Source organism: Temnothorax americanus, unplaced genomic scaffold, assembly GCF_048541705.1.
Source record: "Temnothorax americanus isolate GAGA-0224 unplaced genomic scaffold, ASM4854170v1 Scaffold9, whole genome shotgun sequence".
Taxonomy (NCBI): domain Eukaryota; kingdom Metazoa; phylum Arthropoda; class Insecta; order Hymenoptera; family Formicidae; genus Temnothorax; species Temnothorax americanus.
In genome coordinates, this window is record NW_027509812.1 from 4,711,140 (window position 1) to 4,738,630 (window position 27,491).

The window sequence follows — 27,491 nt, forward strand, 5'->3', positions numbered from 1 at the left end:
TATTTTTTTGTCTTTAATTCGTAGGATAGTTATTGTAATCGAATCTTCGATTAAACATCACTATTTTTTAATTTTGGTAGTCGTTATTGAAAGTAGCCATTATTAAAATTTTAATCTCAATAATGTTACGATGACTGTATAAATAGAGCACAGTCGGTCATATTAATCTGAGTCATTAGTTAAAAAATTATTATTAATTCTTGTATAAAATAATTAATTTTTTTGCACCATCTGCAATTTAGTATTTAATGATTTTCGTAAATCACTATTATTCAAAAGCAGTTATTATTCTGTCATAAATCGTTATCAAATCACTAATACTAATCAACGCAGTTGATTGGCATTGAAATGTATTCTTCTTCGTAATGTCTGTTACGCATCTTAATAATTGCTTTCGCATGATAACAGATAGAAATTGTCCTTTTCAGAGAGCGTTGCAGTTGCGAACTACGGAACATTTGATCGTAATTTGAGAGCTCTGTATTGTCTATAAAGTCGCTGTTTGCAGAATTGGTAGAATTCGACCTCGCGGGTAAAGTTGCTGCGCACCAAGTTCTTCACTTCCTCGCTGACTGGCGGTTTAAAAAAGTTTCGATTGATCTTCATAAAGGAATTTGCTTGATCTAAAAAAAATTGAAAGACATAATTATATGGCTAACGTAATAATCTGACTCTAATAATTTACGATTGTAACGTAATGTTAAAAATTATTATTGCGTATTAATAGCAATACATACACATATTTAAAAATAATTATAAATATACATATATATAATTATTTTTACAATTTTTAAAATATTTGAATTTGACCAACACATTTGACTAATTATACTCATAAAAGATATTACAATTAATAAATGTAGATGTTTGATCTCAAGAAGATTAAGATTGATCAGCAGATAATCAAAGACTTACCATAGTAAACGTCAGTAGCTCCCTGGAAAAATCGTGGTATGTAGTTTTCCAGTACCGTGAGAGTTGTATTTATGTCTTCTAAGACGCCAACTACCGCGTAGTGCTTTTCCACCGCCAACTTGGCTCGCTCCAGGGCACCAACGGTATTAAAAGGACTTTCGGAAAAGAAGTATATGTTAGATTTGTTAGAATATCGCACTTGTGCATTCTCCACAATAGTTATAAAAATATTATTATAACTTTTTAATATACATATATCAAATGTCATTATATATCTACTATTTAAAATGTATTGCAATATAAAATATTTTATATCGCGGATTTCGATTTATATACGGTTGCAAAAAGCAATTTCTTGATATTTTGCGAACAAATATTCTCACGTGCATTTCTCGCTGTGTCCACAGAAGAAGAGAGTTTGTCTGCGATGATCGCCGATACCCTCGTGAATCTCACCCTCCAAATATCTGCACTCTCGATCGCCTTTTAATACGCACGACTCAAAGTCCTTCTTGAGCCAATTGGGATCGGGCAACGGTAGATCCGGAAAGATCTGCTTCCTCTCCACATAGTACCACGGTGCTCTTACATAATAATACCAGGATATGACCCTTTCCACGGGATCGCGTACTATGTTGATATAAATCGGTTCCGGTAGGTGGAATCTGACGAAGAAGACGCAAGAAACTAGAAAATGGCGGTAGCAATCATTTGAATTGCCAAGGCTAATCTCACTCTGTGGCACTCACTCTGTGAAGTTAGTAAAGCAGACATGCTTCACGTAAACAGACGGTTCCGAATAACTGCTGACCATCCTGGCGAGATGTAGCTGAAAGCATGAAGAAAATTAAACTAAAATTATATACGATCTGTACAGCCTGCAATATCTTTTTAGAAGGATATTGCGAAAGAAATTAATCTTCCATTATTATATATTTTCATTATTGTGAGCTTGTAATAAACCTTCTAAACAGGAAATAAGATTTTTCAACGAGGATCAACGTTGACTTCAAACGTCTCTTTTAGTCTTTCTATAAATGTAATATATCTCTTGATAATTGTTCGCAAAATTTCACATCTCTTCTTTTATACTTTATTCAGCGATATCTTCTTCTGCTCTTTTTCTCTTTCCTACTTTTATCAAGATGAGAAAAACCAGAGCGAAGAAAGAAAGAGAAATACGGATAAGATAAAACCGTTAGCGCCGCGGTTGAATCATTGAATCGGTCAGTATCGTCGTATATTTTTATATCACCTTGTAGGGCTCAGCGGTGACGGGATTGTAAATTAAACTGGTAATTACTACGCGAGCGGCTGCCATTGCGCGATTGATGGCAATTGATTGGGTTTTCTTGTTGGAGGTCGTCGTACCTGCTCGATCGGCGCGAGACGTATAGTTTCAACTCGCTGGACACGGTCCCTGTTGAACGAAAATGCATTCCTTATCGATAGCCTCCTCAACAGCTCCATAAAGGTCTGTGAACCGACTTTCGGCACGCGATTGAAGAACAAGACCTCTCGGCCGGCCCTCTTCGTGTTGTTGAGAGCGTCAATGTCGAGCGCTTCTCGATTCTCGTACTAAAAAAGAAAAAAATTGTAACGGTCAAACGGTGCATCCGCGTTAATTATCATCATATATTGTCGAAAAAGTCGAATCTGTGTGACCTGAATCGATAAACCTAAATCAATATAATTTTCCGCATATTTGTTTGCGGTCAATTAGGATCACACGTAAGCGCGCGCGTAACTTTTCTACCTTCGATTCTCTATATATAAAATACATTTCTGCATTTCTCTCTGCAATGGGATCTCAATAATGGAGTTAAGAATGTCGGGAAAATAATCAAGTATTCGTGAAACATCTGTGAGCGTCAGAGGAATCAGGATGCAGGGGGAATGTTGCAGACGCGAAGTGCAATTTACGAACGACTTTACCCGCTCATTTTCGGCGCTCATCTGTCATTATCGGCGGGCTGCCCGTTCTTCGCGAAAGAGAGAACATATATTGTTCCAGGCGGAACGTCCGATTCCCTCTCGTTAGATAACGATTCGTGTTATTAGCAAGTCATTCTCCTCGGCATAAGGCGAACGAAGGTAAGACTTGGCTGGTAAGCGCAAGTGCAAGTACGAGGCAGCTGCCTCGCGTCGCGAATTGCGATACCCAGCGGCGCGCAGCGCGGTAATAAGCGGCCCGTTCTCTCGTTCGCATCGCATCTTTCGTGTATATTTTTATCACCAGCACTTACATCGATCGGGCGTTTCTTTTTTCTCCCCGCCATTTACGCGTCGCGCACCGCATGCTAATTTATCCGTTCGGCGCAGCATCGTGTGGCACGTATCATCGCGAAACTTAGCGCCTATACATCTATACATATGTATGAGCAAAAAACTGGAACTGTGTATTACTTCCTCGTCTCGCAGAAGAAAGAAATGAGAATATAAGGAAGTGCGATTTACATTTTCTTTCTTTTTTTCTCTTAAAAATTCCCTGTCACTGATAGTTGTCGGTTTTCTTGTGTCGCAACGGAGAGATCGACGAAAGCGTGCGGATTTAAATTTAGAATACTATATTTTCAGCATTTGCTAGATCTCAGGTGCTTTCGTGTAAATAAAATTTGTGAAGATCGTTGAAGATTCTTTTAAATATGATTCACACCATTATCTCTTTGTATATTCTTTTCTTATCTAGCTCTGATTATACTCTGACACAGCTTATTCACGCTACATCGTGCAAACAACGCGTAATGCAAGTATAGGTCGAATTCCCGAACAATTTACCGGTTTAGAGGAAATACGTTATGCGCACGTGTAACGGATGGGTCTTTAAGAAGGTCATCTAGTGATACATAGTAATGTAACATGTAACCGATCGTAACAATATTGGCCTTAATCTTAATAGTTTGACAAGAAAGATAATAACATGAGATAACAAACGAGATATTAATAAAAATATAATGCTTTATTCATTTGCAATTGAAATAAAACTATTATTTATTGGAGCTAATAATTATTTATCAACACTTTTATCAGTCTCAAGAGATTTTCTTCTATATAGAATTTTATTATTAGAAAGGATTAATAATTATTAAATAATTATTCGCGATATAAAGCAATAAATGCGCTAATTACCTTTCCCACGAGGACACGTTGCACATTTGGGTAATGGATGATACCGTTTGAATCAGAATCTGTCTGGATACCATCTGAAAACAGATAAAAGTTTTGAACAATAGTTAAAATATTTTAGTAATTAAATAAATAAACAACAACGTGAAGATTATAAAATATTGATAAAGGATTTATGAAAGATGAAAGTAATTATTAAAAATCATTTTGTTGCCGATTAAAAAAACAATAACCGACTTTGATTTGTTTCCGTTTACACAAAATGAGACTGCAATTTTTTCTCTGCTATTGCGGAAAAAACCGCGACGGATTTGTGTCATGTCATTCGGAAAAATAACTGCCGCGCCGGAAGAAGATAAACTTCGTTTAACGTTTGATGGACGACCCTGTCGCGCAAGTTAGCGAATGCCGAGATTCTTGCCTCCGCTGTGACGATCACGCGGAAAATTGCGTACATAACGACGGAATCGTCTACGAATGCATAGCTTTACTTAGAATTCATGTAGATAGTTCATACAGTTCCACAAAAATTCTCAGTTGAATTTTTCCTTATACTTTTCTGCAACCTGGGCAATCTAAAGCCCCGTGATGTTAACAAAGAAAAACCGGAATATCGAAAATTTCCGAGAGGAATAAACGAAAAATGTCACTTTAATTTATTCGATGCATTAAACTGTGATTATACATGTTAGAAGACGTACGATCTATTCGACATCTTGATTCTTTTTACACTTGTCTGTATAGTCATAATACTTCCACTCATATGTCAAACATTTTCCAAAACTTAAAAAATATTGTCAATTAAAAATTTCCTGCGTTAACTATTATTCCTGGCAAAGCAAGAGGTCATTGCTTTTAGTAAAATAATTATTTGTATCTTATAAGACAAAAACAGGTGATAATTGTTGATTCTTAGACAATTTCCCAGACTTATTCTTCCTTACGGTTTTGCAAACTCGCACTTGTATCTCTGATGATGTATTCCGCGAATGTTGGCGGATTGTTCGCTGACGTGACGCGCGTGTAGATCTCTATCGTGCTTTTCCCAACGCGTGCGTACAGTTGAAATTCGGTATGCGGCCGCGGCGGCGGCGTACAGAATAAAAGCTGCGCCGGAAATACCGTAACAAAGTTCCGCGCGATCCGTTACACGCGTACGCGGAACATGCGCGTCGAAGTTATTTAGTCATATCAGCAAACTTACGCGATTGTTCGCTCGAAACGCTGCGGACATTGATGGATAAGTTCAAAGCTCGGCTGCTCGACGCGGGCAGTTTAGTACCGGTAATTAGCATTCTGATTACGTTGCCTCAGCGCACGCGCAGAGCATCGTCGAGATCTATGTGATGCAAGAACACAAAAAGTATGATTTGCGCGCCACGTTTCCTGGTATAACGATTCAATTAATGAATTATGAACAAATTGTCTCGAGCTGGTTGATCAAGGAAGCGATGAGATGTATTATCGCGCAACGTGATCGATCGTTGCAACTCCGTGGAATTCATTAAGACGCTTAGAAAGCAAGTACGACTCCGGGCCCTTGTTAGCGCACCCCGGAATCCTTCGGACGTAAGTAGCGGTCGAATGTGCACGGGTACGCGGATAACGAGAACCTCACGATGGATAAATTGGCGATCGCGCGTGATTAAGAGGTCGCTGCGCTGTGAAACTCGGCCAAGATCAACGATCTGTGGAAGGACCGGAATCGAGGTCCTCCGTAGGCGACCGTGGTCATCTCTAGAAAGTTACCGCTTCCCGTCGAGAGTCGAGCTGCTCGAGAGCATCTCTCATGCGCGCGGAACGAACGCGTCAAACACGTGACGGAAAAAGGTATAGCGTCGTATAGCGCTCCCAGCAATGCGCCTTTCCTATTTTTCTTTCTCTACGTCTCTCTTTCTCTCTGTGTTTCTGCCACGATGCAGCCAACTGGAAATGAGATCTTGTTCCGTGCAAAGCCGGTCGATCGTTCTATATACTTAATTTGTCTTTGATCGACGCGACCAATCCGATTCTTCCGCTCAATCAAATGCGGATCAACTCGAGTGAAACGCTTAATGCAATGCGCGTTTGATAAGCAAGGCGTTTTTAACAATCGATTTATATGCATTTTCTCCCTCGGAGACCGATTATTATTTTATCATTCAAGTGTTTGAAAAAGACGCTGTGAAAATGTCAAGCGTTTAAAACACTTTCTTCCTAATTCTCTTTCAGTGTCATATTAATTAAATATAATGATGTCATGCACGCTATCAGAAAGTTCCATGGAATCTTAGACTTCTTAGAGCGATATCTCGCTGAAGATCAAAAAGTGACGACATAATTAACATTTTATTGACCGGAAATTAAATTCAACAGAACGCGCGAAACATTTGTGCGGAAAATGTAGCAGCAAGGATTCAGTTGGGATCGTACGAGAGACAAACGTGTAAGCGGCTCCTCTCACGATCGCGCGCGCAGTATAGATGCGGTCGGTTCGTGGTTCGTGGTTCGTGATCAGACTGACAATAGCACCCGCGGCGCGGGCGCGGGCAGCTTCTTGTGACCTCACGCAACACAAGGGAAGCCGACAGAGGCGATTATCGATGGTACTTTTCTCTCTCTCTCTCTCTCTCTCTCTCTCTCTCTCTCTCTCTCTCTCTCTCTCTCTCTCTCTCTCTCTCTCTCTCTCTCTCTTTCTGTTTCTTTAGCCCTTTTTCTTGGTCTCCTTTTTAATCCCTTTCTTCTTTTGCATAACCACGTGAGTCGGAGTCAGCTTATCGTAACACTTTAAACGGATAGTCCTCCAGGCGTAGACTTCCGATTGACGCGCGCCGCAGCTGCAACTCACAGCGACTCGCGTACAATGCCGATGAGTTATGCACAAGATTGGTTCACGATACCTCTGTGCAATAACGGTTTCTATCGGCATTGTACTCCGCCCGTTTATAAAACTACGTTTCAGATAAAATCCAAGTCGTGGGTGCATACTGCGATAGCTATAATTAATTTTGTATTAGCTTGTTACCTATGTTATCATGATTATTGTATATTGCAATACTGTACAGACTACTACAGACAATAGCAATATTGTACGATAACCGACAGCAGTGACGAAGTACTTGTTTTTTTTTTTTTTATATTTTCCGTGGCATTTCGCATATCCTGTATATTTCTTAAAATAGTTTAATGATGAAAAGTATCAGAGACTGATACATAATAAGATTTTTTCGTAAAAAATTTGTAAAAGAAGCAAATTTGTAAAAAAAAAACAAAAAGATACGTTTTTGTAAAATATTATTTGTCGTTATACATATATATATATATCTCTGGACTGATTCAAGCCTGCAGCACTTCTGTGTAAGATTTTTTCTCCCCTTGACAGTAACTCGGCGGTGCGACGCGCTTCATCGATTGTAATGCATTGCGCAAATTGAAAATTGTTCGATGGTGTATAATTACGACGGCCAATAATTATCGTGCTTGCACGCACGCATCAGCGGCCTTTGACCGCACCCCGCGGTTCGCGACGCCGCGCCGCGCCGCGCGCCGGAGGATATAGCGGCTAATCGGCGACTGCGAGCTTCGCGACCGATACAGATGCAAGTTTAATGGACGGACAAGACACCGCCGCGCGCCCGCGCCGCGTCCGGAACTGCATGCTCGCCGGGGGCACCGCCGGCCGCGGCCGCAGCGTAGGCGTAGGGGGCTTTATTCACGTCATTCACGGCTTAAGACATAGCCGGCGACGCTCGCAAAAAACCGTCCGTTGCATCTCCCGATCGTTGATCTTTGGCCGCTGGAACGAGAACGGCTCTTAGCTCCTTATGCTCTATCCGTGGCGCTCTATTATACAAAATGTAACTACTAACGTGTCCAGGCCTCGTGTATATGGACCGTTGTTTCTTATGAAACTTTCTTGGAGAGAGTTGGGGACTAAAAGTCCCCAGCTTTTTCAGTTTACGTCCGACGAAAAACTTTATTTTATTATTTTGTAACGGAAGAAAGTCGGAAATGATACCATAGTATATAAAGATAAAATTATGAAGTACCTGTATAATTTGGAACTTTGAAATGTATAACTATATATGTAAACAAGAATGCCCACAACATTGCCGTTACTATTTAATGACCGTTTCCACGTGTCTCTGCGAAAGAAAAAGCAATGTAAAATATGTCAGATCCCGGTAATTTTTAGTTTTTATCTGATTAATACAGTTATGTTACAAAATAATTAAAGGTTTGCAACCACAAAAATAATACGAATAAGAACTCAGCCTTTACAAATCCTCGTATACATAAATTTTTCCACATTTTAATTTTATATCTATCCGGTGGAACAACCTAATTCTCTCGTAATTTAACGCCGTGTTTATTGCATAAAGAAATAATTTCACATCCCATAAACGATAAGCGGTAACAATTAATTTTTTTTTAATATTACCCTTCAATTATGATACATCCGTATGTATGTATTTATTAATCTAGGCCAATTGTGGCTTAGGATGGTTTACATTATTACATAGTATACTTCGTTACACAGTTACACAGTTACATAATTGCATAATTACATAGTTTCGCCATTTGTCTTACAATATTCCACAACAAAACATTTTACTAAATTCTCGAACTTATTACAATCAATTACCACTAAATATATATAATCTTTTCTTATTCCCATTTCCCCTTTTTCATTTGATATACATATACACAAGTCCCTTCGTTTACACATACGTGTAGTCTCTCAGCCTCTATTTCTTCTCTTCTCTTCTTATTTCTTCTTCTCATTGCATCCATATGTATATGAATCCTTTTAATATCTCGGACATGACATGATATATACATATACATTCACAGTTTAGAACACATGCGACTTATTTCGTATTATTCTATAAAAGATAATTTGATTTGAATATAGGATTAATTTAATAATTTAATAATATATTAACAATTAAATCTCTTTATTACGGTTACGGTTTATTTAAGATTACTTGTATTAAGAAATGATGATCAATAAATACCAAACGCACTATTATTATGAATATTTTCAAAATGACGTTGAAATTGCTTTGTGATCGAACCGAAACGTTCAAGCGCTGTTTCTAGCGCAAATGCAACTTAAATGAATGTTTTTTTTTTTTTTTTTTCAATGAATTTAGAACTGTGTATTAACAGTATGCGATTACGCATCTGCGTATCGTTTTTACACAGCACTCACTTTGCTTCTAATAAAGACTAAACACAACAGAAAATAATAATGCAGCTTTTTCGCTAAATCAAAGATTCGCTAAAATTAAAGAAGGTCAGTCAGTCTCGTTTGTTATCATCAAGAATCTTGTAATTTCGAATTATTCGTTACGGTACTCCTCGAATGGCTCGAATAATTTTGATATTAAAAACGATGAACCCATAGTCGGGCTTGGGGAAATTTGCGTGAGACGCTCTCTTTTCTTCGTGGCCGAGATATTGTGCGTGCATCGTGAGGAAAAAGAAAGGATGTCAGTGGTCAGAACAGGTCGGCGGTGCGGAAGACGCCACGCATAATCCACCAGACCACCGGACTGACGACCTTTTACTCCCATTTTGGTCACGAGACCCGTTGATCCAGAACTTGAGAAAGCTAGAGATTGACGGAAAGGTGAGGTGATAGGACGATGCTTGGCGTTGTATCTTGGGCGATCTTGCAGTCTAATTGTTCGTGATGCCTGGAAGAAGCTTGGTAACTTTCATTTTTGTCAAAAGTGGGGCTAACGTAATCTTTTCCGCCTTTCCTTCTACCAAGGTTCTGATCAAATCGATGGACACGTGTACCACTATACGCACACCTGCAAGGTAATTCGAAAGAATTCGAAAAAAAATCAAAGAGTAATTTCGTCTCGATTGGGCTTGGCTGCCGTGGGAACGCATTTGTACATAATGATACGAATAGTTGTAGATTGCAATGCGAACGGTTGATTGACCGTGACAGTGATCGACCATGCAATTTCCTTAATCAAAGATCCCGGAAATACAGATCAATGTTATATGTATCATGATGATTACGATAGCTTGTCTTCTTCACGTATTGTATCATTTGTTATTTATGATCAAAAATAGGTTCGATGTCGATCTTTCTTTGAAAGATGTATCAAAACTAAATCTTAAGTCAGTTTCAAAGATTTTCTTGCTCTTGCGAGTTAACTGATGGCACTAACAGGAAATAAATACGTAATAAGTTTAAATAAGCTACAGCTGTTGAAAGTGAATAAATATGTCGGTGAAAGTCAATTGTGTATTCCTAATATATATGTCAAATAGATGATCAAACTAACGCTAATGATACGCTGCGTTATTGTCAATAGATAGTAGACGCCTCGAGTGTACCTTAAGTCCGTGATGCCACACTGTGAATTTCAACAAGGTAGTTCGAACAGTCGATAATCGCGCGAGAAATTGTTTGATTTTTGGATGCCTTTCTGCGATACCGCGAGGAAAGACGTTGCATAGAAAGGAGTGTCTCACGAGAAATTCAAAAGAGAGTCGCCTGACTACTTTCGCGAAGCGCGCGTTGTAAGAATAAGAAATGTGGGTTGAGATCGGGATTTCATAGTCGTTTCAATCGATATCTTTTCTGCGATTTTTATATTTAATCATAATGTATAACAAGAGAAACCCAGTTTAAAGAACAAAATTATAACCATAGATAAATTCTGAAAAAGAAAACAGTTTGTGTATATACAAAGTCCAATTTCATTGATTGAGGAAATATTGGCCTCGACTCTCACAGCTAGTACCATTATTTTTATAAGTACTTGATTAAATGATTTGGAGGCATTTGTTATAATTATAATTAATTTTCCTTTTCTTGAGTCTTGAAAGTTCACACATTGCAGTTATTTAATTTTAATTTTCCAAGAAATAATCAGTCCTCATATCGAAGCATTACAAGGAAAATTCCAAAAATGGAAAGCGATAGGAGAACTTTTTTTTTCGGTATGACATGGAATTATTCTGGTCGCAGAAAACTCGTTTCCAGAATGTCTACGAAGCACTGTAATCGTGACATACCGTCTGTGGTCGAAGAGAAACGTTTACAAGATTCCGTGGTAATGGATCCAACCGTAAAAGGTACAAAGGACTCGGTTTAAAGTCCTGGGAAAAACGACTCGCTGGCTACTTTTATGATGGCCGCCGCGAAAAGGTATGAATTCCTCCAGTTTCGAAGAATCCGAGAATTCGCACTCACGAAGAGTCAGCGGCGAAAAAAATGCTTAGTTCGCATCGCCGATAGCTTGCAAGATCATGTTTCATATCTGATCGACTAGAAGTTATCGTGTTCTCGTATCATTATTAATTTTCTTGTGGAATTTATGTTTTGTTGAAAACTTAATTTATATATTAATTGATTATATTACAACAAATTTTTAACAAAATTTACTACAGACAATTTAATTATTTATATTAATTATATTATTGGCGTACACACGCACACACACACATACAAAAGCAACTGAATTTAATTCAACTATCTTAATTTAATTAAAAAATACAACTAATTTCAAATTTGTCAGATAAAAATCATAAAGTAGATTTAATATTTTGTTCGCTATTAATATTTTATTTGATATTAAAATTTAAATCGTTTTAGTATCTACCTTCGAAGCCTAAAAGCATTTGTCGCAAAAAAATAAGCTTTATTTAATAATCCCTGTTAGACATGTCTAGAAAGTTTAGTTTATCTTTAGAAGTATATTGTCGCTTGATAATTGAACGAAAATCCTTCACAAAGTTGTCCGGCACCGCAGAATATTGTCGCCATATCCGATCTAGCGATAAATCATGCGGTTAATGCCAGGGATTAATACTACTCTGTTAGCAAAAGCACGCGACGCGCAATATAATCAACAATTCTATTAAGTGAAACTGAAATTACTAACTGTATGTTAAATAGGACTTCCATAATGTTGGCTGAACACATGAGTATAATCGTTTGTTTGTACAATCACTTGTTTGTGGCATCTTTCATGTGTTAATGATACAGTAAAATTAGAAACGTCCACTTTCTTTTCCTTTTATAGTCTTATTATCATGTAATATGATGAAGTGGAACTTATACATACCACGGTAGCCGCGTTAAGTTATAAAAAACCTGAAATATGTATTACACACGTATAAGACGAGCTATTTAACTTAATCATCTAATATTTATGTAGTTATAATGTAATAAACATATTTTTAAATAACCGCCGATTTCTCATAACGTTAAAATAGGAAACTGTGACAATTCAAAGAAATATTGCGGTAAAAGGTAGATTGAGAAGAAGCTTATTTCAGAAGTTTTCCAGCGTTCTGTATGTATGTATAAAACAAAGATAAACCCTACTTAATAAAATATTAAATCCACTTTATGATTACTTGGGGGATTACATTTATATGCTCATTTCACTTCCGTACCTCTTCACATTTTCTTGCCTTATAATATTCTGATTGAACTACGGGGAAATTATAGTTCTTCAGCATGATCTTATGCGGAAGAGTTATACGTCTATAAAATTTAGATGTATATAGCACATCTCGGTAAGTCTCGGTACGGTCTGCTCGTACATTATATGTATATACGTGCAAGATGATCCAGCTCATTGATGCGTTTCAAAAAGGAAATTGCTCAAAGTGGGTTAGACGGACACTGTTCGCATCTCTCGAATGGCGTTTGACCAATTACATATCGTTACTGGCCCGTATGTACAAGAACGCTTGTAGATACCGTTCATAAGATTATTTTCGACCAAAAACATCCATGAAGAATTTGTTATACACATCTGACATATTATTTCATAAAGATTAACAAATGAAATTTCTGGTTTCGTTTACATTAAAATTCAGATATTAGGACAAAAATCATCAAATCTTAGGTTCTTTATTGTAAAATTTCTATATGCGCAATCGATAACATGATAAATGAGAAATGGGAATTTTGTTACTGCGTATATATAGGGTATCCCAGGTTTTTCCGTACTTTAGTAACGTGTTCGAAACTTTAGTTTCTTATAGATAACTTTCTAATAAAGCATTTTGAGACCTATGGTTATATAACTTTTTTTTTTTATTTCTCATAGAACATACTAAAGTTTGTACGGAAAAACCTAGGACACCTTATATATTTAATCAATTAATTTCTTATTGTGTCTGATTCAATTACGAGATTTACCGCAATGCTTATCGATCCTACGCGTTTAAACCCGTTTCTATTCATAAAACTTTATCTGACCTACAGAAGTTTCGCTATCTGTTTTAGTTATCACATATAACAGGTATTCAATTTAATTCATAGTAGCTAAGCAGCATAAATATTCTATAATGCTAACAACATATTTAAACAACAAAAGAAAAAAAATTATTATGTCATGTAACATAGAAATTTAAAAAAATTATATCTTAAAATATATTTTAAGTTAACAAATTGATTATTGTTGATGATTATTATTGCGATTAATAGCGCACAAAGCATTTCTCAAAGCAAAATCGACCTCTGAATTGATAAGAAAAAGAATTGGTTGATTTTTACGAAAACAATATTTGCCATTTTGGCTTCTGCACGTGCTTCAACAATGTTTCTTTATTATCATTTTCACTGCGATGTCATCTGAAGAATTAAAAATATATAATTATTGTAGCAGATTTTCATTGGAATGACCGTGGGCGATGATTGATTTCAATGGTATACTATACGCTGAACTAATCGTACTCTTTAGGCGGAACCTGACGTATTGTATATTGTAAATGCAACAATATATAAATCACTTCCTATTCTATTTTAAACCGACCGACTGGTTGTGGCCGGAACAATAGCATTGCATGACAACAGTTAGAAAGAAAGTACGTGACTATAACAAAGCGTCATTGTAGAATTTGCGTTTAATTTTCTGTAACTTTATATGTCACTTCCTTTTGTAGATCTCTTTTATTTTTTAAATTGTTGCATCGCAACAAGTGTGTTTTTACATCATTTTTTTTTATCTTCGCAGAAAATCATGAAATCTTAAGAGAATTTTTGTCGAGTCTAAAATTTTCGAGATTATTTGCCTGTTTCCTTCTTTAAACTTAGATTTTATTAGAATTAATGAAAAATGTAATAATTAAAAAAGATATTTTTTTTATCGCTGTTACTTGTACGCACGTACGTAGGTATATGGATTATTTTAAAACAATTTATATTGATTATTGATAAATGATTAATATTTGATTGATTGTTTGAGCAGTTGACAGGTACACAAGAGAATGGCATACTTCTTAAATGACTTTATTGTCAGTTGGACATCCGATAAATTGATTCTGACATGCCACTTTTGCTTATCAATAAAGTGCGTTACTTTCACTATAACAACAGCTCTCTGAAGAAGCCGCGAGCTACTCTACTTTCAACTGGTACACGTACTTTATATCGTGTACATGCAAAAAGTACTTCACTTTCACCCACGCGCATTGTCATTTTATGTCTGGCTGGTTACTACTAGTTAGAGGAAACATCGCCAACAAAGTCGAATGTAAACCGCATTAATATTGTTTACACGTATACTCAATGTGAACTCTTTATTCTCTTGTACGTGTTTATTCCGCGCTGAATCGTCGGATTAAGTTAGGCGTAAGCACGAACAAGGAAGTAGGCTACGAGACCTGCTCGCGAAATCCTGTTTCAGAGCAACGATCAGAGCGGAGGAAATAATGCATGGCGATTACTTCAGCGGTTGAAGGAGAACTTTGATTATGCGTAAAAATTGATTTCATTAAAATTAGTAATTTACAGGATAAATCGTATTAACTGTTAAAAATCAATTTATCCATCAGGATATTGAAAAAATTCTTAATAATGGTTTAATAATAAAAGAAAATTAGTAATTTTTTTATATATAGCTTTTTAAAAAATATATATTTTTTTAGATCTCGACATTTAAAAGTTTTTATTAAACAAATCTATTCAATAATGTATTTAAAGAATACAAACTTATAAGAAAATATGTAAGAAGAGAAACAAGCCACCACATATGTATAAAAATTATTCTTGTCACTTGAATTTTTAACTGAATCATGCGATCGTTTCCGCGAATGACGGCACTCCATAGATCATCCTCGATCGAGGCTCGATCTCGATCTCGCGCGCGAAGGGGCCGGACATTGCACATTCTTCGCGGACGTATTACGAGCTGTTGCGAACCGCGATAACATCGAGCCTAGGTGCACCACGAAGGTGCGAACGCATCCTTGCGAAGAAGTGGAAGGTACCTCGTTAATCCATTTCATTCTCGTGAATGGTAACGAATCTTTATTTCTTCCTTTTATCACATCAGGGTACTACCGGCCTACCGCTTGTCACTAGCGTCGAGATTCTATAATCTAAGGTCCTTTCGTTCAATCACACATTCTGTATGTTTTTATTGACTGCCATGGAATAAGAAAATTTCTTATTACAAATAGTTGTCGTTATTAGCAAAAAGTGCCATTTCTCTTGGATGGAACGCGTTACACTGAATAACTTTTTTCAAAACATATAGGTAACTGCTTTTCGTGCACGAGCAATCACCTTATTTTATGTTTTTATCGTAGCATCGTCTTTTCACCCTTTCCATCTTCATTGCGAGTCGAGCGTATTTCTCTCGATTTGAGCTTCTCGTGGTCTAGTATATATATGTATATATAAGCGATTGAACTTTCATTTCCATTCACATTGCCATTTACATCGCCGCGAGTGATTAATCCATTTCTCCTTTTAACGTGCGCGAACGTTTGATTTATTTTCGCTCATGTACGCCGGTGTTTTTCCTTTCACCTCCCTTTGACGTGGCCACTCTCGACTGCTTGGTCAATTCCGCCTCCGGGGAGCATCCTTTATCTTTCACGTGCCCACGGTTACCTCTTCCTCCGACTGGTGAATGGCTTTTAAGAGTATCGCACGGATTTCACGCGCTTCGCGCTGCCCGGAGATTAGTGTCGACTTACGACGATCATAATTAACTTAATTGAGTTTTTTTAGAGCAAAATGATTTCATGTTTTCTGTATATTGGTTTAAAGAAAGCGCTCTTCAAGATCTTATTTGTCAAATACTTTATTGAAGATTACATAACAGGTAGATTTATATGCAGCCATTTATGATAATTTTAGGCAAAGATCAAAGATCACGAGATTATAGAAAACAATTTTTACTTTAATATACAAATGTACATGTAATATATATATGTCGGCTTTGGCCATTTATTTCGCGGAGATTGGAGATTACATAGACATGGTTTTTGGATATGATTATATTTATGTTGGATTTCTCATCGCGCTTCTTGCGTACGAATGGTCTCTTTATCCAAGTCTCTCACGGAAATAAAATATTGCTCTTTTCGATCGCAATACAAATGCGTATATGGTTCGTTCGAACACTCTGACTTTCGCTTAACAAAAACGAGTGATATTTACTTTTTCAATTGTGAAATTTCTAGTAGAAAGTAATGCGCCTACTTATTATAATAATTGTGAGCTGTGTTCATAATACATTGTTAATCATTGTGTTCTGAAGAGAGATGAATTTCTGTGAAGATTGCCATGTAGACCACGAATAATATTTTTAACTCGCGTGCAGATTCGCCATTGTAAGTAAATGCCGTTTCACACGCGGCTTTACAAGAGTATTCACAAGCATTCTGTTGATTTTATGCGATAACCAAAAACTATTTTTCATAAGCATAAAACTTTTGTCGGTAAAAACTCTCTCTCTCTCTCTCTCTCTCTAGAAAATGTTTTCAGATCTCGGGAATTTTTTCAACGCGTTGTTTCTTTAAATTAAAATTAAAAATATAAATCGGATATAAATAAAAAATTACTGATAATTATAAGTACGACAAAATCTCTGTGACGAATAAGGTAAGAAAGTGAACAGAGTCGTGCAACTTCTTTTGTATATATGTATAGTGATACACTGATGTACAGTAATCGTATCATATAAGTAATCGTCGAATTTGTAAGAAGTCGAGTACCGGGAATAATCTGCCGGTGTTTTGCACTCTCGATCTCGTGAACGAGCACGATTCGCGTTTGCTTCGAGACAGCGTGCTTGCACCGTTTTAAATAATAAAGCGGCGCCGGACGTAATTGCAAGCCGTAACGTAATAAGTAATACGGCGCGCCTAAGACGCGGATTACCACGTGTAAAGCGAGCGATAGAACGTGCACGAATAATTGGTCTACGATTGCGAGCGAACGTAGTTCCTTGCTACCGTTACGAGTCCCGCGAAATGGATGTAGTATGGTATCGAAGCAATAGAGATCTCGCTCTCTTAACGTCCATGCACCGCATGCACGCATATGTGTGCGCATTTGAAAGGATACAGATCACAACAGAAACAGTTTCTTTGACGAATTTGTCGTTTAATTTTTATAAAATAAAACTTTAAATATAAAATAAAAATAATATTCAAATGGCTCCGCGGATTAAAATTTAGTATGACGAATAGGGCAAGGAAAGCCGTAACAGGATGTTCGTGTTTTATTAGTTTTAATATAGACAAATATTATTTCAACCACAGTAAACTGCGCGCCGACAAATCGTCAGACTTGAAACACAATTCTGGTTGAAGTAGTAAAAATAAAATAAAAATAAAAATATTTCTCTGTCGTTTAAATTTCCTCGTCCAGATGTTAACAAAAGAAATTTTTTTGTTTTGAAAAATATAATGATACACACACACGTTTAGTGAATTAAATAACCAAAAATAAAAAGTTAAAAAGAATTCTTAGCCAACATATAATACTTTTTTTATTTGGCTTATATACTATTCTAGAATTCGAATTAAAAAATGTAAAACTAGGGAAGGTGTGTGTTCAGGCACTAATGAATCTGATGACGAACAGATGTACGTGCGTCCTGTGAGCGATCGATGCACGAGCATCTTTAACTCTCGTTGAATATGCGCGTTCACTCTCTCACACCTTGACCTTCCTCAACCGGGAAGTCAACAGCACCCTCAGGGAGTATGTATACGAGCACGTAAAAGCGCATGTATAAATGTGTCTATTATGGCGCGCCGGCCGACACGAGTATAATTCTAATAATGTAGTTCATTTTCAGACGACGAGAAACTCGCGTTTATTATCGCACGTTTGTGTAATGAAATAGATAATTAGCTCCTTCCAATTAACATTTCTAACGGTCTCAAATCTTGTTATCACGTTAAAAAAAAGATGAAATGAACTTTTTGCGATGTCACTTTTTATAATTATTTATTCATTTACGTGTAATTTATTCATTATTTATCGTTTAAGTGGGATAATTAATTATAGTATTTTTTTGAAACGTACACTGGGGCATGCTTTGCATAATTTAATTTTTATTTTTTTAATATGTTGTATCTTTTTTTTTTTTTTTTTTTTTTTTTATATCTATGTTTATATTTATTTTATCTTAGTTCTCGCAAGTATATCATTCTATTTTTTTATTGCTACGTACAAAGAGATAAAGAGAGAGGTTTTTTGTATTCGACATCGCGCGTTTGTTTCAATTTCATTAGACATTACAACAGTCGTTACCTGATGAGAGTTGATTCGCCGAGAGCACATCATCTTCTCCCGGTTGAAGACGTACTTCCATTTTTTTCAGACGCGAATGTAGATCTCTCGTGTGTAGAAAGAGAAAAAGTGTACTGGATATCGCTACTAAAGCGATCAACTCGATTGTCCTGTAAGCAAAAAATTATGAATTAATTAGCATTATATCTTATAATTATTCAATTACATTATATTAGTTATGTTAATAGTATTCGTTTGCTCAGGATTATTCATAATTTTTCTCAGTTTGCGGAATGCTGTTCTTATTATTTACGCGACAAATATCTGCTCGATTCGTAAACAATGGAGATTTTAATTTGCGACTGTCGTGGTGGAGCGCGAAATTGCAACGTCGAGAAGCCCTTTCGCAAGTCAAATATTACGAGCTGATCGTCATCTAGGTTGGCAGTGAGGGAATCAGGGCACGGCGAAGCCATCTATCTCGTAATTGGTCGTCTCGTCTGGGAGATGATGTTTCTCCGTATGACCTGGTTCTCGGAGAATATTCATCGACCGTGAAGCTTGACGGTCGCTTCAATTTCGCGGGGGTCGGCGCAACAGGTGCATCGTTCGCGCATACCTCGCACATTCGCATATTAAATACGATTAAATTGAAAAGCTCGAAACGACGATACGCTAACGGCTAAACTGTGTGAGAAAAAGTTCTGGAGAATTCTTATACTTTTCGCAGACCTGACAATCATCCGTCGAAAAGAGAAGAACTCTATCTTTAAGAATCTTAATCTTGAAGAAATGGGGGGATTTCTTATGAGATCTTTTGTATCTTATCTTATAAAAATGTTACTAATTAATTGCAAAACTTAAAAGACTGTGTAAAGACGGAAAGTACCGCAACACGTTATTAGCTTACGGCTTTTCTTAATGCATTATTGCCCTCGAGCCCTTCCATTTAACGAGCTGTGTAATACGCGCGGGCAATAGCAACGGCATCGCGAATCGCCCTGTGATAGCAGTCGTTATTCGTACGGTATATCATAAATAATGCAATAAACGTTGCATTAAACGCGATACGGGCGGCGCACGCGAGACCATTGTAATCGATTCCTTCCACGATTACGAGTTCCAAGATTGCGCGATGCAATGCATAGTAAATCGCGAGGCGCCTTTATTATCGAGCTCACCGGTAATCCTCGATCCGGCAAAGGAGGCACGACCGCGAGCGGTGAGAAATAATTGATTTTCCTCGCGTCATTCACCAGCGATTAACCTGGTAAAAGTGAAAGAATCATATCGCGCGGAAACCACAATTAAACATACATACCGAAATGAAATCGTGCTAATTGTCTCGGCATTTCTTTCCATTATAATCCGTGAACGTGTCGCTATGTAATCTTTGATTCGAGTGTGGTACTTTGCCCGATTTCACGCGACCGCGTTAAGAGAACTCCATCAGGCAATTGTCCTACAAATTCTGCAATTTGATACAGATGCGCTGCAACTATCTACATAGCGGCCGTATAGCTGCATATACGATTTAATTCTCATTTCGGATACATTCGTTCTTTGTGTGAAATAATTACGCAGAATTGTATGTGGATTCTTTTAAGATTGCATTTAAGATTGCACTTGGTGTTAACGTTCTATTCTCATATTTCTCATTGTGATTCAATTCCGCGAATAATCGCAGCTTGAAAGGTGATTGCACTGTCATTGAACGGTTGCTTAGTTTTGCCATTAGCGCGTAGAAATCGAATCATTACCTAGAAAATACAAATATTTGTAATTTCTGGCTAAAAAAGGGTGACACTAGGATGATTAAATCCTAGTTTCTAGAGAAAAATTATTGTCGTGTATATATAGAAATCTTTTCTGAGACAAGAAATCAATTACGTAATTTATATTTAATTATATAATTATGCATGTTGACAATATTGTATTGTTCACGCTACATTCGTACTTCAACTTCTTAGGTAGAAATTTTATGCGTGATTTAACCATGCTATTATTATGCTATTATTATAATATATATATATATATATATGTAGGTCTGGAAGTATGTTCCGGGACATTTGGCAGTTTCCAGGACTGTCCTGGAAAAAATTGATGTTTTTTGAATCTGATTACATATATATGCGTTATATTCCAGGACTGTACATTTCAAAAAACGTAAACAGTCCCGGAACATACCTCTGGACCTACATATATATATATATGTATATATATATATATATATATATATATATATATATATATATATATATACTTTGCTTCTGTCCTTGCGCGATCCTTTCATATCCTGCAAGCACTCCATTAAAATTAATAAACGATTTGCAAATGCTAGAAAAGGTTGCCGACCTCTTATTTAAATGCTTAACGGAAATCTATTATCCTTTGAATAATAGATGAGTGTGGTTTCTTTCAGTATATACACAATACATGTCAGCCATATATTTGCGGTTAAGTCATGTTTATAAATTTTGCAAATTTGCAAAATTTGGTTCTTTTGTGCATATATGCGGTATTTGGTATTTGGATATCAAGTTTTCGAGTTTCAAACGACATTTAATTAAGCACAAGAAGAATTTATGGCTTTACGAGCTACTAATGTCTCATTAGTGCCAGACACTGTGCGAGATGTCAAGTACTTCGTGGGAAATGCACCGAAATTCTTCTGAAACAAATGTAACGCGGAGATTTTCATCGGCTGCATTAAAATACAACAATGGCAGTCAGTGTTCTCGCGGTCTGATAAGGTCGTAATTTGGAAAACGAGATATTTTTACGGAAGGAAGACGGAAAGAAATTAAAACATAAATTTTTATCAATTTTATTTAAAAAAAAAAAACTAAACATTATATACATACAGTAGAATCGTTATTCTTCTGTTTAATAGAATATTTGTATTAAATATATGCAACATTTTAGTGTTACAAAATTAAACAAAAAACAAGCAATACCATACATTTCTTATTATTCGTATTTTTAACTATCGTGCATATAAAATTCTAATTTAAAACATTAATTACAGAAGTATTAATTTCCTGTAGCGCTTTATGAAATTCTTCTCTTGAAAAAACGAAACGAGAAATTATTCATAAACAAGTATTAGATTTTTTCACCCGAGTTACGAGAATGCCTATAATTTCTCAAATTATCTATAATTTGATCCCAGCCATTTGTATGTATGCGCAAATCACTATCCTTCGGCGTAATTCGTCGCGCCGATGCGATGCCCGCTAGTTTCCTCGAGGATATACAAGGACGTTCTCCGGTATTCTATCGCGGCTCTTCCGGGCTTATCGGCAAAACGTAAGCAGATCTACTCGAGGGAAAAGCGAGAAACGAACGGTATCGTTCTGGCAGACGCAGTGTCAACGACACACGGAGAGAAGGGAACCGTAAGCTCTTAGGAACGCGTTTTATATATACCGTAACGGGGTACATACAGGGGCACCGTGTATGTATACATACGCCTCGTGTACATAATGGCGAGCGCGTATCTGGAAATCCGATTGTCCCGCGCGGTGAGAACGTCGCGTGTAGGTATTCGATCCGCGAAATGTGCCATTGAGAACCGATGGCAGGAATGCGCCGCGCATTAGGCATTTCTATTTCAATGCGCGATTACGTGCCGTTGGTTAAAGAGGTCTACGGGTCAGATCGTCTGATACTATTGTGGCCTAATTTAGAAAATCCCAGATCACAAGGTGATAAACGAGCTGATAAGCGGGTGATAAACTGCTACGATATTCTTCTAATTTTCTCAAGGAAATGTGCTTTAGTAACATTGCAAAACAAGGAAAAATTAATGTTTTCTTAATAGATGTATACTACATGTTTATATTCGGAATTTTATTATACTATAGCTGTATATGTGCATATCGTATTGCATTAGATTATTATAAATATAATTGCGGGAAACAATTGTTACTATTTAACATCATTATTCTATTCTATTCATGAGAAACAGGAAAGAGCCTAGGAAATAAAACGCGTTTGGAGCACTCGGCGCATTCAGACGCGTGCAAATTGTAAATTTTATTAAATTTCTCAAATACGTGTTTTTCTCAGGCTTGATCTTACGTTCCGATATTATACGTCATAGAAAATGTTTACGATTAGATATGGGAGAGGGATGATTCTGCGTTTCGTTTTAATCTTTCGTAATGGATCGTGGTAACATTGGACGCAACAAAGCCGCGAGGCAGCGCGGAGATTCGTGTTGAAATTGCAATGCAACTTTTGATCGCGGTCGATGCACCGCCGTACAATGCTGCTCGTTGCAATACAACGACCACAATTGACTTTAACGAGCGCGCGTATATGATAAATTATTGCAGCCGCTACGGTCGAATACAGCCGTATTCCAATAAAGCTCCGCGAAATGTATTTGGTAGGTTCTCGGGACATTTATTCAATCTGTAACAGATTATTTTATACATTTATAAAACTCTGTCATTAATGGTTTTTTTCTTTATTATACTTAATGACATATAGAAACAGTTAAACCCATACGCGCGCGGAGAGTGGACGTCGTTCCATTTACGCGTCTGCGTTTTTATAATTACATTTTTAATTTACGGAGCACGTTATCTCAATCTAGTTGAACGAGTTCTCCGCTGCTTTTGTTGGTAAATATGTACCGGATGTCCCGATCAACCGTGATATCTTTCAAACATAGATTCTCCTCTCTGGTGCGCGGCGGTGAAAAAAACATATCTGTACATATATTCAAAGGTATAAACAGGTAAGAAATTATACGCGTACGCACGTCCGACCCATGTTAATTCGCGGTTTTTTATACAATTAAGCAGACATGCCCTCTGACATTATGCATACTTTATTAAATCAGAATTTACGCTCGACATACAGCTGGCTATCTATCTGTTGATATGAGAGAAGTTGTTTCTCTCTCCATAATGGAAATACTCTCGAATGGCGGGCAATTTTCTATACGGCCACTTAATGTGCATTATCGTAGTCACTCTTAATTGCCCGCTGTACCCGTTGTACCCGTTGTACCCGCTCAAGTGCGTTCGCGGCGAACGCTTGATATCGTCGTGAAGAAGTCGGAAGTGCGAGCGGACGGGATTCCGCGTGGCGAGAGAAGTGGCCGATAATGATAGTTCTGATACGCGTGGCCATCCAGGAATCCTTACACCATTTTATGGCAGTGACACCTCCCCGCAATCTCGTCCTTCGACGATGCCTCATTTACGCAATGGGCCTCATAACTTTTATTTATATAGATAGTGAAGATTCATTATCGCGAATGCGCGCAGTTTTCTCGCTCGGGCAGCAAAATTCATCACGCGGGACTCGAGCCGCAGAAACGAGACAAATGGACCTGCATTCTTGCAAACGTCACGATAGTTCATCGCTCACGTAGTATAGAATTCGTAATTATCAACTGTATTAACATGAGATAAATGAGGGATGTGAAACGACGGTGTGTTTATCGCATATATGTATGATCATTTCTAGCGTAGATTGCAAAATTTACAATTTATAGCACAATTTATCGATAACTTTTTTAATTATTTGAAAAAAATCATGTCTCATTAATTGCTTTAAACAAAAATTTAAAATAAGTTAGAAGGTAAGAGATTCTCGAACATTTATCCGAAAGTTGAGTATATATTTCTGTGATGAATTTCGTTAAAAATGATATGTTGTATACAGATGTAAAAAATCAACAAATCAATAGTAATGCATTCTTCGATAAAAAGCTTATAGTTATGTAACTCTGAATAATATTATAAATTATCTATAATTTTCTGTAAATATATATAATGAGATAAATCCTGACAGACATTTACTTTAACTCTTAATTATGAAGTCACTTGATATAACATTGAAACGTGGAAGGTACAAAAGTGTCGCTTCTAGATCCATCGAAGGAGTCCGATTTACCGCATTCTACATTGTACACGTTCCACAATGTAGACCACCAACTTCGTTTGTGACTTATGACTTTACGCGCGCTTTTGGGAGGGGGGGGGGGTCAATCGTAGGAAGAAATCGCAGGCCGACAAACCATGCATTTGCATGGGACATGGATCACGGAATCGACCACTCACGATTTTCTCGCGCGGTTCGCATTATTCTGCCGTGATGAATCGATTTGTCACATATCTAGCTCATCGCGAGAGTCTCCCTGGTTACGAGACCTTTAACTCGTTACCGCGACCCTGATCCCGGTGACGCAATGTCTGAACGCGATGTTCGGTACCATTTTTTTTTGGCCGTTAACTTTATATATCTATTCGAAAAGTAATGACATATTCATGAGGCGAAACAGGAAACCTTACGTAAAGTCACTTGCATCGCGACCGTCCATGTCCATCGTGTCGCGAACGCGCGTTCACAATTTACATGTGACTGCTAAAAGAACATTTGAATACTGGAATAAAGTATTTCTTGCTTCACCAACTTTCTTTCGCAATTTATATGACATGTAGTGTGAATTATCTGGGATAATCGCCGTTATTGATAATATAGCCGGAGGGTTACCGATTCTTTTCGATCCGAGGTTTTTTAAATTATATTTTTTGATATTTTTCTAAGAGAAACGCAATTGAAATTATTTTATATAAGCTTTAAATTCTAAGAAAATGTCTGCAAATTTATGCCTTATAATACTCGTATAATACTTAAGGACAATAGCATTAATTAAAAGCTTATGCTATAAAATTATATTACGGTAGTGGAATACTATATGCGTTGCACTACATATAATTAAAGCTAACGTACCTAAATTAGGTGAACAACTAGTAACAATGATGTAATTACATTTTCATATTACATAGAGAAGAAAATAGAAATGTGAAATATTTATTATAAATGCGCTTCTCGCGTAAAATTAGTCACTTGCTTTCTAGATGCGTTTATTATGCTTATCTCTTTTAATATTTATATCCATTATTTTCAGCGATACGCACATAAATTACATGATCATCGCATATTTGGAATTGTGCCGTGTTTTTTTTTTTTTTTTTTTTTTTTTAAAAAAATCAAAATTACGTAATTTGCTATCTGATATTTAGGTCCCATTTTATATTCCTACTTTCTTTTTTATTTTATTCGTTAACGGAGTCAATGTCCCATCTTTCGAATGAAAAATTATGTAGAATGATTTAAAAAATGAGCAATATTTTCTTGAATTGTCAAATGTGTAATGTTGAAATATGTTATAATTACAAAAGTAATTATATATGATTAAAAAGTTGTTTTTTTAAATAAATTAGAAAATAGAGACAGAGATAATAATCTTTACTTTTCTTATCCATTTTGAGTATTTTTCCATATATACAATTTTAAAAAAAATGGAGTTTTATGAAAACAAGATCGAAATCATGAAAAAGCTTCAGCTGGCGTGAAGGTGGATGATCGTTGGCTAAGATTGAGTCACCAGCGTGCTTAACGGTTAAATACCTCGGCTCGTTACAGAGGATACACCGGCAAGATACGGTATCCCTTCGTGCACTCTCATGCTCTACGCGCAGATAAATATTGATGACATCGTAGAAGATGTTAATCGCACGCGCGTAATTAGGCGCCTTTAACGCCGCGGTTAATCGCGTCTCGAGATAGCCTCCTTACCTCTTGGGAACGGGCACTCTCCTCTGCCGCCACATGTTCTCCTTCGGCATCCTGTCGCTCTTTTCGAAATCTGGCCTCTTCCTCACGGGATCCTCTTCTTGCGGTGGCGATCGGACGATATCCCACGAGCTTGCGGTGGTCACGTGCGATCCATTGGAGGACAATCTATCGTCACCGGGCACTCGTGTCCGGCGGATGCTGCCGAGCCATAAAGTCCCATTCACTGAATCACTGCTGAATGACGACGACAACGATGACCGAAAAAATGTTAATCGATCGAACGTTAAACGTTCGCCGACAGCTGCAAACGTCAGCCGTTGGATTTCCGCGAGCGAACGATTTTCCCGTCGATCAACATCCGCTACCAGGTCAACATCCTCGATCGGCTCGCCGATCGGTCTTCTTCAGCAATTGCGCGCGCGCGCCTCCCGCAAGTTGAGAAACTTTACGACATCGTGACCGATGCAATTTCGTTGGAATCGACGGCGGCGCCGGGTCGGAAGTTCATACGGGTTCCGGGTGTCGAAACGCGCGTGCGGCGACCGTCCCCGCGGATCTTTTCAGTCATCGGTCCTTCGGCAAACGTGACTCGCCGCGCTCGTGAGAAGATACGCAGAGGGTCTGGGAGGCATCCGCTCTCTCGGTCGATCTGCACCGACCTGTCCGCTGGTCGACGCGCGACTGCCGCTTTTCTTCGCCGTTCCGGTGCCTCGATAGTCCCGGGTACCTCGTGGACGTGAAACACGGAGGCGACACGCGATACGCTCTATTCCGCGTCCGCGCTCCGTTACTCGGTGGCACGTAATGCCGCGATTCTACTCCACATTCGCCGTGCCATCCCACCGGGCCCCCCCCTGTTCCGGGGCCACTTCCACTGCGCGTCAGGCGTACGGTGAAGGGAAGAGACGTTCGTTTTCGGGATGAAATTAAGGTGACCGCGGACTTTTAACCCTGATTCGCGTGCAGGTGTTCTCTTTTCGAGACGCGAGCACATAACGTTATATCAAGCGCTCGCGTTACATAACAGTGCTCTATGCATATGTAAATATAAGTATTTTTGCACAAAAGACCGTATAAGATATGATAAAGATAAGAAGTTGTTCTAGAAAACAATTTAAACAAGTTTAAATTTTAAATTAAAACGAAGTCTTTTGAAACGAAACAACGCGTACTTCTTGCTGCTACTTTCTTTGTGCCGTTTCGCTATTATTTTAAATAAACTTGCATTTTATAAAAAAACTCTTAACAAATTATTCTGGCAAAGTTTCTCTCAACTATACATAATAGATCTTTTAGATTTATATATCTAAATTTGCGCGAATGGAACAATTCAATGGACAAATTAAAA

The 27,491-nt window shown here is 37.4% G+C and overlaps 1 protein-coding gene across 1 annotated transcript; it reads right to left on the reverse strand.

The window, feature by feature from the left end:
- Nucleotides 1-27,127, reverse strand: Pip (heparan sulfate 2-O-sulfotransferase pipe). Its single transcript, XM_077425023.1, has 8 exons — nt 26,144-27,127; nt 18,563-18,711; nt 4,045-4,118; nt 2,287-2,493; nt 1,665-1,744; nt 1,299-1,580; nt 916-1,070; nt 1-623 (listed from the first exon to the last, which is right to left on the reverse strand). Exons 1-8 carry the CDS (start codon nt 26,191-26,193, stop codon nt 448-450), a joined length of 1,173 nt encoding a protein of 390 aa, XP_077281149.1. The 5' UTR covers nt 26,194-27,127; the 3' UTR covers nt 1-447.
- Nucleotides 27,128-27,491: the final 364 nt, after the last annotated feature.